Source organism: Argiope bruennichi, chromosome 11 (assembly GCF_947563725.1).
Source record: "Argiope bruennichi chromosome 11, qqArgBrue1.1, whole genome shotgun sequence".
NCBI classification, from domain to species: Eukaryota; Metazoa; Arthropoda; class Arachnida; order Araneae; family Araneidae; genus Argiope; species Argiope bruennichi.
The window spans coordinates 32,135,472-32,153,002 of record NC_079161.1 but is presented as its reverse complement, the minus strand read 5'-3'; the positions used below and the strand labels follow the sequence as shown (position 1 = coordinate 32,153,002).

General features: G+C 30.2%; 1 protein-coding gene across 3 annotated transcripts in view; it reads left to right on the top strand.

Annotated features, from left to right (window-relative positions):
* Window positions 1-3,069: 3,069 nt before the first annotated feature.
* The window catches only part of LOC129957381 (uncharacterized), a 28,754-nt gene continuing 14,292 nt past the window's right edge, over window positions 3,070-17,531 (top strand). Inside the window, exons 1-3 of one of the 3 annotated variants that reach the window (XM_056069675.1) lie at window positions 3,070-3,139; window positions 6,574-6,703; window positions 12,613-12,673. Coding sequence is in view for 1 of the 3 variants with exons in the window: in XM_056069673.1 (XP_055925648.1) it covers window positions 7,402-7,428; window positions 12,613-12,673 (88 nt within the window). In the remaining 2 variants the exon portion in view is untranslated. Of the gene's footprint in view, window positions 3,140-5,860; window positions 5,997-6,573; window positions 6,704-7,293; window positions 7,429-12,612; window positions 12,674-17,531 lie in introns of those variants that run through there. The other 2 variants (XM_056069674.1, XM_056069673.1) reach the window with 2 other exon arrangements.

The window sequence follows — 17,531 nt, the reverse complement described above, 5'->3', positions numbered from 1 at the left end:
ATTGAGACATTTTTGCCAAAAACTGATTTTTCGATCTCGTCAGAAGTCTGAAACGCGAAGGTTTGTCAAAATCTCGATTTTTTTTTTTTTTGATAATTACTATACTTTCTCTATACTACGTAAACGAGAAAGTAAATAAAACAAATATGAATTTTATTAATCTTGTTTAAAAAAAAACTTAAATAAAAAGCACAATACTTTTAAAGAGGCACAAAAAAAAGGTTAATAATGAAATCTTAAAAATAGATAATTTATAATTGATGTTCTTAACACTTAACCAGACGAGTAATTTTCCTAAATGCAACAAATCGATTCACCCCCCTGGAAAACTATCACTGACTCTCCGACTCATCCGAAGGTACACGGATAAATAATACTGAATGACCGGACCGCCGCAACAGCAATACTGGCAGGAATTGCGGTTTACCCCTAAGGGCCATCACCGACCACGGTACAACCCTTCCCTAAGGAAGTACGTCCCGTCATCGATGAGAGGAGGCAGACTTCATCCTCTTCGTGTACCTTCCAGAGATGGCGAGATCCAAACTTTATTCCGGAAGCATTTCATCTGCATTTCGAGATGCCCCCGGGGGGATCATTCCCTGGAAATGGCGCCCACGACACATGCTCTACCTGATTTACCCTAATGGTGTCGTTACAGCTCAATAAGACAGCTTTTATTCTCTTCAATCTTTTGTACATCAGGAGCTTCTTCCTTCAATCGCAACAGATAGGCCGATGATTCATCCAGGTCTCATAAATAATTCAGTCCCCGAAAATTCATCAGTATAGATTCTGAAAAAAAAATCCTGCGTTTCTAAATATACCATTGATTTTATCAGTCGCATCTCTTGAAAATGAGAACCTCCCCAAGGACTTAGCTTGTCTCCCCCTCCCCCCTTTCTAAGGGAAGCTGAAAAGGAAATCAAAGTTTGTCACATGTCTCCTAGTTTGATTTCTATCGCAATTTGTTGTTTAAATGTGTTTTTGTTTAAAGGAATTATGAACAATAAGCTATAAACCTGGAATTTAATTGAAAGTAAGCACAACTGAAATTCTCGGTGAATCAGCTGGTCGCCAAAAGTGGCTAGTTTAAAGTAACCAGCGGCAAATATTTCCCCACCACTCTTTCATATACTCTTTAATCAAGATGTTATTCTTTTCACCCCGCTTAAAAGCATGGAATTCGCGTCAGGCCGCAAATCTGTTATATAGAATTGAAGAACAGTTATCAAATACAGATTTTGACGAGAACTTAGCATTTTTACAAAATTTATCATGTGATCTTTGGCGATTTTTTTTATTTTGATGATTAACTATGCCGTGCAGTCAATAGTAACCGAAAATCGAATTTGTATTTTAGACGTGTTTTTATTCCTTACAGATTTAAACCAAAATTTAAGACAGAACTCCAGTTGTAGTTACAAAATCTACATATCAAATTTTATGTATTTCATTGTTATTCATGAGTTATTGCTTTTACATATCTATGAAAGTACAGACTGACAGCCGATCAATTCCTTGACGAATTTGCTTCCAAATTTGATAGTTATCTATACCTTCAGTGTTAAATCTGTGTATCTTAATTTTATTGATTTAGCTTTCACCATTTTATAGTAACTGTGTTAGCTTATATTTAATCAGACATATCTACTCTGAATGAATTTCGTTCAAAATTTTATAGAAATATGCAAATTTAATCTGTACAACTCAGTGTATTTGAGTTATCGTGTTTTCTGACATATGTAATGCCAATAATGTATTATTTTAACTCGGAGAGTTCTGAAAACTGGTGATTGGTCAAACTCTCGAGTTTGACCATTTCAATACTTTCTCTGTACTTCGTATTCCAGAAATAAATAAAAAAAAGTCGGAATATTGTTTTAATAGAATAATTTTAATCTATAATTCCACAAATTAATATCATATAAGCTGATGTTTACAATATCTTATACTACATTTCGTATTCTGATGATGATTAGGTGTGTGCCAAAAGTGGAATTACACCGGTGAAAAGTCAGCCATCTGACTCTCCGACCCGCCACGAAGGCACACGGATTTAAAACATAAAAACTGAATGATCGGACAGCCGCAACAGCAACACTGGCGGGAACTGTGGTTGAGTCCTAAGGGCCATCACCGGTCACGGTACAACCCTCTCTGAAGGAAGTACGTCCCGTCATCGAGTGGAGGAGTTGGATCCCCCACCTATTCGTGTACCCTCCAGGGTGGCGAGATCCAACCACCATGCCGGAAGCATGCCATCCTCATTTCGAGGTGCCCCCGGGGGTGAAAAGCCCATAATTAACCGGTGAAAAGCCCATAATTAAAATTAAAAAAAAAGAATTTAAATCAAAGGACTGGCTATTCAAAAAATCTTTCATATGCATGTGTACTAGATGCAAAAGAAGCTAAATTCAGCGCCAAAAATAAATAAATAAATAAAGAGGCTTGCATAAAAAGAACAAATGAAGAAGGTCTAAATGGTTCAAGCAGAAGAGCCTACATAAAATTCCATTGTAAAAGTATCAGCGAAACATAATTAGTAAAAAATAAAATTTATCAAAATAGGCAGTTTCACTTTGAAAACCGAAAATAAAAGTAAAATAAATCTAAAGTTGCTTTTGTTGTGATATAATTAATAAAAGTTAGTTGCCATCATTAAATTAATACACTGATATGACCGACGAATAGCTAGTCGCCTACGACGGCGAGTTCTAATCGTAAATTTGTAGAAACAATTCGAACATAAAATTCTTATTCATGTTTTTGTACCATCAACTGAATTGGAAAGGTGATCGCCGCCATAAACTTTTATCGCCAATCTTAAAGATTTTATTTTATTTTATTTCGCAAAATGTGTCTTGAAATCGTTTAGCAGCAATAACCGGGCATATGATCAAACAAGAAACTCATGCCAAAAGCACGAGCTCTGTTGAAACAACTGCGGAAGCTCGTGTTTTGAGTGTTTTAGCTCGTGCTTCAAATTCTAACGGCAAATATATCTCTAAATAGACCAGCGGTTGTGATATTTCCTCAACTTTCTCTCATATTTTCAACTATATGGCGCGTTTTGCATGTGTTCAACTACAGTGAAGGATTAATTTTGATGTGCGCGCGCACCTTGCTATTAAAAATTGTGAGTTCCATGAATGAGTTTTATTTTGCAGTATACATGTTATCGTTAAAGTACGAAATCCGTTATTTTATCGAAAAGGATCAGCTATTTCATAATATTTTATGAAAGAACTGATAAATCATGATCAATTATTACATCACTAGGAATTTTATGAAATAACTGAATTGCATACTTTAATAATAATATAATGTCACTAAATTAAACTATGCAAGTTCAAATTGTGTGTATTATACACTTTTTAGCTTTATTTTCTCGTAAACGTATAGTAATCGTCAACGTATAGTATGTATAGTCGTATAGTAGTAGTCGTCAACGTATAGTCACGTAAACGTATAGTAGTATTGTAGTCTTCCAAAAATTCGAATCAGAGATTTAAGATTTCTAATTAAAAAAAAATGCTTTAATTTATACGTTTAAAGGAGTTTTGATTAACTTATTGATTTAACAGTTTTCCTTTCAAATAAATGAACGATTCTAATTTATATCTCATTTTAATTAAAAAATATTTTATTTAAAATTTTTGAAATTGTTTTATTTTATTTTAGAATTTGTCAGTTCGACTTCATCTGCTAAGGAAATTTTTCTTTTTGTTTTTCAAGGAGTAAATGAAAGATAAGTGGAAACACGCACACACTAGTGTGTGGGGTTACAGTTATTATAATTAATTGATTTATCATACTGTCCCGTTATTATTAATATTTTCTGTAATCAATAATACTGCTGACTGTTATAATTAGTAATAACCGATTAATTACATTTATTGTAATAATATATTTGTACAAATTGATCAAGTCAAGAGCATGTTACTAGTAGCGAAGTTATTGTGTTTTATGGTTTGGTTTTTTTTCCTTTCAATACAGCATCTATTATCTTCCAATTTCTTTTAAATCCAGTCTCTGACCATATTATGACGGGAAATTCAAAATCCTTTAGTAAGTATAAAGCAAAAAAAAAAAAAAAAAAAAAAAACATTTAATAAGGAATAATGATTGTGCATAAAAATACGATTATACAGTAGAAAAACACATTCGAAGAATATACACGAACAGCATTTATATTAAATAGCAGTATACAGTCGCTCACAATACAGTAAACCACAACAGCACAAATCACTCAGAGAGAACTCGCAGAAGATTAATACTCCAAAGGGACAGACACTCCGCCTAACTACTCATCTTAGCTCAACTCAGCTGACTCTGATAAAAAAACACAGTAATTCTACTGTGATAAAGGATCGAACGTTCTGAATAAACGGAGGAACTCGAGTTCCAACTGAAAATTCAAAGGGCCTAGAATATTTTGAGTCCTTCATTTCTATCGCCAAAGTCATCAAATTCGCCACCAAGTCACAAGTATCTCGCCAAGGCTTCTAACCATTAACTCAGAATCCATTCAGCAGCAATTATCTATAAAACTATCTTAGGAACACTGTTCAAATTCTGCCTTAAAAACATGAATTAGTATAATCATTATCTGTAAAGATAGAATCTACCTATAAACCAGCGGCAGTAGTCTCCCTGGAACTTTCTCACAGACTCCTAAATAACGATCTTATCCCTCTTCCTTCGTATAAAATTGAGGATCTTGTATAAGACCACGAATATTTTGCATGATATTGGTGAATGATAGTTACGAAATATAGATTTTAGGCTTGAATCTAGCATTATCTGTCGCGAAAATATGTATTTTGGATGCGTTTTTACTGACCGAATGAAACTAAAGTTTGGCACAAAATTATAGTTACAAGATAACACGCCAATGTAAATATTTTAAATCAATGAACATATAAAAATGTAAATATTTTAAATCAATGGAAAATATAAAATGTTCATTGATTTAAATCTGAATTATTGTGTAACCTGGAATGTGTTTATGAATTATTGTATTGATATGCATGCGAGAAAGTACAGACCGACGCACAGTCATTTGACAGATTTGCTTCAAAACTGATAAATGTTTATATTTTAGATGCTAAACGTGCGTACTAAATTTTATCTTGTTAGTGCTTTACATTTTATAGTTATGGAACACGAACTGCCCTACAGACACATTTCCTTTGTATTATTTCGTTCAAAATTTGATAAAAATCCAGAAATTTCGTCTAAAATCCATATTTTCGAATATCAACTATCTAGTTCAAAGCGATTTGAGTTATCGTGTTCAAAGAGGGACAGACATAATTCCAAAAATATGTTTTTCGAATTCATGGTAGTCTGAAATGACGAGAAATGGTAAAATCTCAAATTCCAATTTCTTAACGATAGCAGTACTTCCTATATATTTCAAACATATGAGAGTTAAAAGAGAGAATGAAAATGCAAAATTATGGCAACACAGTGAGTTCGAAAATAAAATAAAATTATGAAATAGCAATGTAAATATATTAGAAATAGAGCAATCACAACCTTTAGTCGAAATGAGTTCGAAAACAAAGAAAACGATAATGCAATTCTAAATTACAATTCGAAAATAAGATAGAAGTTATTATTAGTTTAGTTATATTAACGTACCGTTTTAATAGAAGTTAGTAATAAAACAGAATGCTTTCGAAAATAAAATAGAAGATTGTGAAATCGTAACCTACACCTGTAAAGACTTTGAAAATGAAATTTGAATTTATCCTTGATCAGTTAATATTTAACTGCAAACAGCTGCACTTCATGCATACATTAAGAGTTTTCTTCTTTGCTGGCTTGGTACCATTTGAATATGACCAACCAATAGATTTCAATCAAAATTAATTCTTTGATGATTTTTCTATCTAGAGAATTTTTAAGAGCTTAAAGAGTAAATGAAAATTGAAGAAAATTTGGATTTTATATCCATTTACTTGACTTGGACTGATAATATTTGTTAGGTTAGTATTCTATTTTAAACTTACCACGAAGTTTCTTGGGTTTGGATTTAGTTAGCTTAATCAATATATTGTTTTAGACTATGCTGAGTTTTTTGGAAGCAGTTTATTATAATTTTGATCATCAATCAAATGACAAAACAACACTAGAACAAGATGGCCGATTATTTAAACTTCTATGCCACAGAGAACCATATTAAATATGGTTAATACTAAAGTTGTTAATTAGACCAACATGTCTGATGAATCGTTGCCGGCATGGAATCACGAAGTCGAAAACTTATCACCAAGCCTAAGCAAAACTTTTGGAAATATGTCTAATGTTTGGACCATAAGCTCCAGTGTCTGTTCCACGTAGAATAAGACTTCCAGAAGTGTCTCCTATTTTTAAATTAAGCCCATAAGTTCTAATCCCTTCTCAACAAAATCTGATAGTAAAGTATTTAGTGAATCTAATACATCTTCTGATTAAATTCAATCCTATAAACTCTCTAATTCTCTATTACAGTGGTGTAAATGCGTTTGATGTTCAAAAGTATATTAAACATGATCAGTAATGAAATTGTATGTTATACTCTAGGATTCTCATCTAGGGTGAATCCAGATTTCGAAGTCAAACCTTACCACCAAGCCAAAATGGTTCTTGAGATCATCTGGGAATATACCTAGTAAAGTCTGTTCCGTGAGTTAAAATATCTCACCCAAGTGAAGTAAGACGTCCAAAAGTGCTTTTTCTTAATTAATTTGTCTCGTAAATTCTAGTGTTACTTTCAAGTAAAATTTAATACTAAAATCTCCAGTGATTCTAATATCTTTTCGTTTTAAACTCTATCCCATTAGTTCAAGTGTCTATTCCTTGTAAAATCTATTTCATTAGTTCTAGTCTTTTCTCTTGTAAGGTCTATTCAATTGGTTATAGCGTTTCATTCTTGTAAAATCTACCCCTTAGTTCTAGTGTCTTTTCCTTGTAATGTCTACCCAGTTAGTTTTAGTATCTCTTCCTTGTAAATTCTATCCCATTAGTTCTAGTGTCTCTTCAATGTCAACGTGAAACGAGGACGCTTAATGCTCACCAGCAGATTTAACATGGTTAATAGTGACATTCTATACTAGACCCACATGCATGCCTAATTGTTGATGGCATCTGAATTCGAAGTCAGAACCTTACTACCAGACTAAAGCGACTCTGAGGAAATATGGGATTATATCCTGCAATTTAATGTCTTTTGAAAATGGACCATCATTAAATCAATCAATCAATCCACCAGACTATAATTATCTGGAATATTTGACTGTTATAGTATAATCCTGGATTTGCTGAAATGTTTTAATTAAACAGTAATCATTTTTAAGTTTAAATTTTTTTATTGGAGTGAAATTTTATTTCTCTTGTGTTTGCCATTTCATCATGTCTGGAGAAGATACCGAACTAAAGGTATTTATTATCAGTGTATTAGATAGTTTTTATTGAATATTTTTGTTGGAATGACCGATATTTTTTCCAGTGGGAAATTTGTAGCTTCTACTTCTATCTACATTTTTGCATTATATAAAATCCCTATTTTTAAGAGATTTGGTTGAATTTTGAAGTTTTCATATCCAAGAACAATTTAAAGCAATAAATCCTTTACAATTCCACAGTTTTCATTGAAATCAAGTGCTTTAATTTCAATACTAATATCTTTATTAAGTTATACAATCGAATTGGATCATGCAAAATTCCTATCATTGGAATGTTTCCGAATATCAGTCTTTTTAATACTACTTCACATTTCGTTTGAAGAAATATTGTTGTTCTGATTCAATTAGAAATCCATATAGCCTTACAAATATTTATGCATTTTGCGCAATTTTTTTAATTTAATCATGTATGAATGGCAGAATTTTCGTCTTTTATTTGAAATATATAACATTTAGAGCAGATGCAAGGCCGAGAAGAGGGTTTTGAAATTTTAACCTATTTATTTCACGATTTAGGACATATTATGTATAAAGTAAAAATAAAATAAAAAAAAACAATGAGAGATGCGTTAATCTACATCCAGATATAAGAGCAAAATGAATTTTTCGAATTTTTTTCTTCAGTGATTTTACTGCGAGATTTTGATAGGGATTTATTTCTCTGATACGTGTAGACGCAAGGAAGGGAATCTTAGGTTTCTTTAAAAAAATGTTGTAAGCATTATGGATTTTTATTCCTTTGGTAGGAGCGTGAGAAAATGCTGAATTCGTCAGTTTTCTAGAACGCGTGTAAAAAATAATTTTTAAAAAAAGTGGGAAATGGATCAGCAAATAACATTTTAGAATGAAATTAGTATAAACTAATTTAAAATAAAAATTATGAAATTATATATATAATATGTGTAATGCATTTCGAATCCTGTCGACTAAATATGTAACATATTTTGATTGAAGTAGAATGCAGGTTCGAAATAGTGAAGAGACTTGGTATTTTTAATTTCGTTTTATTCTATTCCGAGTGGCAGGTATGATTATATACAAGAAAACAAAGCGCGGCACACACAGAAGTAAGAAAAGGGAAAAAAGGGACAAACAAATGATCACTAGTCTTATATAACATAGGATTTCTGGCCAGGCGCCAATACACGTGTGATCTTTGACACCTTTTGAAGGGTAAAAGTATCACTTTCATTTGATACGTAGTACTGATGGCGCATTATTTTTACAAAGGGATTAATTAAATCGAAAGTGGAATCGGGTCACGAAATAAGAAAATATTTTAGAATGAAGTTACTATGGGCTAAATTAAGATAAAATCTTGGAAATTAATTAAATGAAAATTAGAATTAAAATATCATTACATATATAATATAATATGTATGTAATTTCCCTAATTGTTAATATATATTAAGCATGTTTTGCACAAGGACATGTCAATTTGACAAATTCCTTCTCTTGAAGGGTGCTGCTAATTTAGAAACGGAAGTGTTCACATTCTGCATTAGTGCAAAATGCGGTGCATTTTATAGTTCATAATATAGTGAATTCTTTCGATAATTATTTGGGCGCACTTTTCTCGACTGACAAGATGGAAAAAGATTAAGCGATTCCATCTATTTCCGAAGACATAGACGAATTCAACTTAAAACATTAATATAATACTTTCTTTATTTTTTAAATTTACTCTTAATTATTATAGCAACGATAAAATGTATCTATAAAGTGCTATCTATGCACACAAAAATGTCTTTAATACAATCATCCAACGCTGTCTTTAACGCAGAGTAGAGCTAAAAAAAATATTTCATCTTTTTTGGCTTACGTCATTATCAGATGTAAAATCTCAATTTCTGTTTTGGCATCTAGCAAGTGACAGTTTGTTTGAATTGACTGATTTATCAGTGTGCGAATAAAGATAAGAACGAATAAAAATTAGTTATGGGTTCATAAACCTCAATGAGAGTTGGCATTATTTTTATTTAGTATTTGGCATTGCTTTATTTTTCCGTAAGTGGATCATTATTTGTTTCAAACATATTTTAGTGATTTAAATGTGATTGTTCGTGAACATTATGGATCGAGAAAATATCACTGCAAAGGAGAAAAACTTTTAATGTTACCATATATTTATATTAAAAGTACATTTCAAATAATATAGATTTCTTAAAGTAGGTGACTATATTGAAAAGTCGATTTTTTTGTGAAAATACGAAGTTTCATATATTAGGAATATTAAATAAAGTTTTCTTTTTCAAACCATTTAAATTTTGTTTCCATGTCCATTTTGGGGGAAATTTACATTAATTTTTATATTTTCATTTATATATGTTTTAATGTTATTTTATATCTTTAGATGACATTTTCTCAAATATATAGTCATAGAATTTCTTTTAAAAAAAATCTTATAAATTCAAATCTATTGCGTAATTTTTATTCAAATTTGGTATAATAATTTCTCATTATGTTCTGCCGTTTTTGAACTAGAGAATAAGTAATCTATTCATTTTGAAATATTTCATAGCTGTTTTAGTGCTTCACAACGTGAAAAAAAAATTGAAAATTTCATGTTATTTATTAATCTAACCGTAATATTTAAAGAATTAATTGGAATTCAGCTTATTTTTTTAGTTCAGGAGCAAAGTAAAGTATTTCTTAAACTATGTAGAACATTTTAAACAAATCCTTTGATAAACCTCTAAACTAAAAAATTTTTGCTTTATAGCACTTTTTAGCCAAAAAAAAACCTTTTTTTATCAATTAAGTAGTTTAGTTTGGTTTCATGCATGTTTTTCCGATTTTTTTTAATGCAGAAATTCAAAAATATAACTGTTTTAGTTTTTTTTTCTTTTTTTTTTTTTCAAAAATTCATATTGAACGTGGTCACATTCGCACTCTATCCATGCACAGATGATTTTTTTTTTCTACCAATAACTTTCGTTAGTTAATTTCTGACAATCGTATCAGAGGTATTGTTAAAAGAAAAACTTTCCGTCATAGTCATTACTGCAGGTTCAAATTTCAATTGTACTTGAAAATGAAATTTTTTTCTATCTTGCCTCTAAATAGACTTGATAAGGGTATCTAACCCATGTTTTAATAATACTGTAGGTCTTTCTACAAGAACGTTTCCATAAATCAAACATGATTCAATCATTTTAGCGATTTAAGAAGACGGAGGCCATCCAAGTGAAATCATACGTATCGACCATGCATAATACTCAGACCCTTATGAGAGCCAAATTAAAACATTTTTGGAGTAAGCACTCCCAACATTTTCTTTCTAAGAAAATATGATAAAAAATCCCCGTTCAAATTTTTCTTTTTTGTGCTATTATAGAATTTTGCTAATGCGTTTTGGTAGCTGTTCTTCGTTCGTGTTCTTGTTCGTGCATGTGGCATTCAGATATTGAAATTTTGTTTTAGTGTTACTTGGATTCAAGTCCCATTTAGAAGTTGTATAGAAATTATTTTGGTATGGATCTTATAATTTTGAATCGTAGTGAGTTAAATAAAGTGTAAATTGGTTGAAATTTCCTCCTCACTGTAAATGAACATTATATGTGTTTTTGCATATTATATGCAAATAAAAGTAAATATTTTTATGAAGTTTTATTTATATAACAAAAGGGCTCCGCTTCCTGTTCGCTTTCGCTCATCAACCCCGATGTTGTCCTCGAATCATACATGTCCTTAGGTGAGTGAGGTTTCTAAAGGGATTGATTCCCATGCTCTAGATAAGTAAATGGAAACAAACTGTTTTAAAAATGTCATAAACGAAAAAGCTCAATTCAAAATTTAAAAAAAAAGAAATATTTTAGTATTAGTTAAAATTCAAAACAAATATCATAATTTTAATTGCTCGACACGTATAAAGAATTAAAACATGAAATTATGAACTTTTAAAGAAATTAAACAAAAATTTTCTTAAAGCGCTGAGTTTTTCTTTTCAGTTTTTTTTCCCCATCTGATATCGCTGGACGCCCCATCGCTATTTTAAAAAAAAGCAATGCAGAGTGAACACGTATTGTTTAGGTATACAGGTGATTGCTGGCGGACAGATGAGATTTCCGTTACTCGAAAAAGGTAAACAAAAACGGAAAAGCTATTCAATATGTTGTTACAAACGGTATGACTAAAAGTAGAATTAGCAAATATTGTTTTAAACTCATTTGTTGTTAATTTGGTGATAATCAAAACTTTACTTTTTTTTTTGTCACCATTTCACTGTCAAGTGCATTATAAATTCTTACTAAGACGTAATCATAATTTTCATTAAATATTTCAAACAATGCTAGTAAAACAAATCTCAAATGTCACGAGTCAGACTCGCTAATTACTTATCATAAAACGAAATATTTACGATATATATGTGTGTGTGTGTGTGTGTGTGTGTGTGTGTGTGTGTGTGTGTGTGTGTGTGTGTGTGTGTGTGTGTGTGAATTATAAAAAAAGATTTTACTATTTTTATTCGGCGAATTATTAAAAAAAACAATTTACTATTTTTTCCGGCAAATTATTAAAAAAAAACAATTTACTATTTTTTTTTCGGCAAATTATTAAAAAAACAATTTACTATTTTTTTTCGGCAAATTATTAAAAAAAAAGCAATTTACTATTTTTTTTTCGGCAAATTATTAAAAAAACAATTTACTATTTTTTTTCGGCAAATTATTAAAAAAAAAAGCAATTGACTATTTTTTTCGGCAAATTATTAAAAAAAACAATTTACTATTTTTTTTCGGCAAATTATTAAAAAAAAAGCAATTGACTATTTTTATTTGGCGAATTATTAAAAAAAAAAAGCAATTGACTATTTTTATTTGGCGAATTATTAAAAAAAAAAGCAATTGACTATTTTTATTTGGCGAATTATTAAAAAAAAAAGCAATTGACTATTTTTATTTGGCGAATTATTAAAAAAAAAAGCAATTGACTATTTTTATTCGGCGAATTTTAGAAAAAAGCAATTGACTATTTTTATTTGGCGAATTATTAAAAAAAAAAGCAATTGACTATTTTTATTCGGCGAATTTTAGAAAAAAGCAATTGACTATTTTCATTCTGTGAATTATAAAAAAAAGTGTCGAAAGTTTGTAAACAAACTTTATTCTTTAAAAACTTGAAAATTACATACATTTTGCTTTCCTCTATTTTTCAGGAATTCCCTCGAAGGCCTGAGAACGATTCTGATTCATCGCAGAGTTCTGACCTTAGAGAGTGTGAGTAATTTTTTTACCTAAATTTATTTTTTTTAAATTATCTCCTCAAAGTCACTATTATCTTTAATATATTTAACATGATTTGCAATTTTAATGCATTGTTTGTGCACACAGAAGGGAAACTTTTTTATTCCTGACTAGCTGCCTTTGTCAACCAACTGGTTCCCCTGAATTAGTATGTAAAATTTCAATTGCATCTTTTCTTAGGTAACTTAATCTTAATGGCTTCCTTTGCAAAACATCTTTAATTTCTGAATTTTTAATATTCATATTGTCCATATTATTTTAGAAACCTTATTCAGATATGTTCATTATACTATATTTATTTCCAATATTCCGTCATTCAACTAAAAATTTTAATTTTACTTTTGAAAAGAAAGGGATCAAACTTCAACTAATTTAGAAGAAAGAAAGAAAGAAGAAATATAAGAATTATTATTCAAAAATTAAATTTTTGTTGTTCCTCAGAAGGTATTTCACGATTTATCTAATATATCGGATTATTATTCAATAAAAATAGTGTACTTCAATAAGAAAGCAAAATATCAAGCTAAAAAAATTATAATGAATTAAAATGCATTTTTTAAAAATATATATATTATTAAATCTAATTTTGATCTGCTTTTGAAATAATACTAATACTATTGAATCTACTATTGAAGTTAAATCTTAAATATTGTCACTCTATTCAAAAAATTTATAAAAACAGGCTTTAAACAAAAACCAATTTATTATATGACAAAAATAAGTGAAATCTTCCTAGTGTGATTGTAAACAACAGAAGGAAAAATAAAAGATACCAAGATGAAACATTAGTAACAACAATGAAGGTATTGTTAAAAAATGCTTTAAAACTTATTAAATCTATTATTAATAATCTATTTAAATAAAAAATTATTATTAATAATAATGTTTTAAAAGTTAAATCAAGAAAAACGTCTGTGAAAAATTCATTCATGTGATGAAAATCGTTTACTGGATATGTTGTTTAGTTTAGCTTTTAAAATTGAGAAAATATAAAACATGAAGTGATTTATGCAAGCACTAGCCGGTATAGCAATTTTCAAATTTTTTAAAAATACAAATGTAAAACAACTTTTTAATTCTTACAAAAATTTTATTAAAACTTTGCTTACACTAAAGTATTTATAAGCAAAACTTGAAGTATTTACAAGAAGGATTAAAATTATAAATATCATATAAGTTGTTCAAAGTGTAATCTCTCTATCGTCTACAACTTTATTTTTGTTTAAAAAAATCTTTCACCAATAAATTTTTTCAAAATTTAAAGTATTTAGAACATTACAAATATGTACACCGAGGATTAAAGTTATATCAAATTAGTTAGTAAAAGTGAAGTGTGAACATTGAATGCGAACAAATAAACAGTTTAATATTAGTACTCGAAGAAATCCAAACGAGTCTGTAAACAAACGCTACATAGACAACATTTTTAATGTATAAAAATATTAAATGAAATATTATAATACAATCTTTTTTATCGTCTGCAACTTTATTTTTTAATTGCCAAATCTTTTTCACTAAATATTTAATATTTTAGCTTCTCTTTAAGTTATAGATCATCCTAAATTTATGGAAATGAAATTAATATCGGTATTTATTGAGAAAAACTGGACTTTTTTTTGCAAAGATTACTAAACAGTTTACAGCATTATAAAAAATTTAATCATTGTGAGTGGCAGTTGAAATGTGTTTACAATTTAGAATATGCAGGCAATCACTTTCGACAATGAATTTGTCTTCATTGATTGTCAAAATCATGCAGAAAAGTTTCGAATCAATTTTTCAAATTACAGAAACTTTATTAAATCTTTGTATATGAAATTAAGTTTCAAATAAGAGACGTTTTTCAGTATTAACAAAGTGAAAAATTGCATCGAATAAAATTTAAGAAAATGCTGTTTTACATAAAAATTCTGTTTATTTTTAAAGGTAAGGAAGAAGAAAAGCTCACAGTCGCTTTTAGATCAAAATTAAATATAAGAATCAAAGGTAGAAATACGCGTACAGTTTGTAGAATCACGATGTTGCCAACGAATGTTACTGTTTCTTTTTCATTCATCCGACCATTTTTTTTTCCTGCAATCAAACCTCAGTCTACAAGCGTTTAATCATTTAAAAAATAAATTAAATTTATTTCGTAGAAGTTTCATTAGTTTTTTCAATGTAGCAATATTATTTAAATATCGTTTTCCGTTACAACACAACTTCAAATTCCATTCGCTAAACTTATAGTGGTGGGAAAAAACATGGGTTCAGCGAAAAAAAAATACGTTAAAATTATTGTTGTAGTATCATTTAAACTATTGCAGACATTTTAACAAAAACTATTGCAGACATTTAAAAATATTTATTGTGGTGTAGTATAATTTTTAAAACAATAAGAACATAGCAATATTTGAAGTTATTTGCAGTAATATTTAATTTTTAATTTATTACAGTTTTACTCATTTTTAACTTTTACACAAAGCAAATTGGAAAATAAAATAGGACCAGTTATATATTTGGCACACAAAACAATTATTTAGAAAATTGCCTTTTTTATTTTCTTGTAAATGTTATACAGATTAAGTATAATAATCGTCAAAAAAATTCGAACTCAAGATTTTAACGAATTTCCACATTTTAGACTTTCCGAAGTTCGAAAAACACATGTTTAGATAATATCTACCTGTTTGTCTATGACTAACTAAAAAAAAAAAACTTTGAGCTAGATGGATGAAACCTGGTATTTCCGTCAAATTTTTAATTTCTATAAAATTTTGAGCAAAATAAATCTGTTCAGAGGGAATCTGTCTGTCCAGTTGTTCGAATATAAATTAACATAACTACAAAACGAAGAGAGCTAGACAGATAAAATTCGATACACAGAAGTAACATCTTTAATCCAGATACTTTTCAAATTTTGAGCCGAATCCAAGGAGTGATTGACCGTCTCTCCGTCTGTACTTTCAGGGACATGTAAGCACGATAGCTCAAAGTCGCACTGGATTAAATATATCAAATTTGGTATGAGATTTAGTAATTGCAAATGTAGTTCTGAGTCACATTTTTGTTTCAATCGGTTGGAAAAAAGAAGTCTAAAACACAAATTCGATTTTTGGAAACTTTTAACCGCATGCCAAGGATGAATCGCCAAATAACTCGCCAAGGATGACACGATAGATTCAATAAAAATGTTATATTCATGCCAAAGTATAATATTTCGTAACTATTGTATACCAATGCCATGCAAGGCGTTCTCTGGTATATCTTTTTTAGGGAGTATGCGAGAATTTTTTGGAGACCACTCCCATTTCTTTCGTGTATCTACCAATCAAACCGTCATATTTCGATATTGGTTTCCACAAATTTTTGAACTCATACTATAACTCATTTATTATCGGAACAACGCCCGCATACATAAATATCACGAATTGTCACAAATTTTCAGTAGAGCTAATGGCAAGTTTTTTTATGACCATTTCAATAATTCTACTTCGTTTGCTTAACACCAAGACTTTGTAGATGATGACACATGGATGTGTATTATCTATTTAGAAAAATATACTTGCAATAAGAGGAGCTCCTGGTAATAATTTTTCAGCAAGCATGTCTTGATATCCTTCAGAGTTAGATTTTGTTTTCAAAGAGACTATCGAAGTTGTTCCATTACCAGCAAATATTCCCCAAACTATAACGCTACCATCAACGAATTGGGGTTTAGAAAATATTGTTCTATCACTACGGGAATCATGCCAATAATATCGGAAATTGTCAGGTTCGTCCAAATTAATTCTTTTCATCTGAGGAATCATTCGACTTATCTTTAAAGACAATATTGTTACGAATCTGTAATGCTGCTTCCCAGCATAGTTGGTTCCATCATCGGAAAGAATGTTTTACAGTCATCTGTACTGGACGGAGTCCGGTGTCGCGTCAGAGGTTCCAGAGCTTAGCGACAAACTTGGCGACCATTTGGCGACTTTGGCGCCAAAATAGATTATACCCGAAACATCGAGAATTTTCCCGATCAGTCCAGTAGGAACCGAGATACGCCTCGAACGTTCCTGATTGGTTGAGAGGCTTCTAGCCCCGCCTCCTGGGACCTATAAAAGGAGGCGACCGCAGCTGCTAGGTCAGAGTAGTCGGAATCGACGTTAAGGAACTGGCCATCCAGAGATAAGCGGAGCAGCGACGGAGTGAAGCTAGTGCTGAACTAAGCTGTGCGCTACTGTCTGCAGTAGAGTCTGGTTGTATGCTCCACGTCTCGGCTGAAGATAATCGTCTTTTGTGCTTTATATAGTTGTCGTCTTTGTGCTGTCCTGTGTGTCTTCGTGTAAATAAACGGCGTTGTTTTATTTTCTACTGCCACCTGCCGATTGAGCGTTCTCCACACCATATAACTCCCACTATCCAAACGAACCCGGAAATTTCTTAACAATATGCTATTTTGTCCATTCTGCACGATTAATCGTTCATAGTTTTGATAGTGAGGCTATTTTCTCATTTTGATAATATTTTACATGTGAAGGTTTTAAAAGTGTTACCAACATTTTTTTTTAAGTTACCCACAATTCTACTCGAACAAGACAGTTGTAATTCATTTTTAATTTAAGTATAAGATTATTGTTGAGAAAGGGCTCAATTAATTATGGCTCTTTTTGATCGATTAGATAAATGGTTTTCTACTGGATCGTTTATATACAGCATAGTGATCAGGGTCTTTCAAGTAGTTATTCACGACACTTTTTCAGCATCTTAATCATTTCGCAATTTCTCTGGAAGACAATACTTCGCTCTTCTCATAATTTTTTTCCTTTTCCTATAATTGAAAAAACAAACAAACTAAGATTAT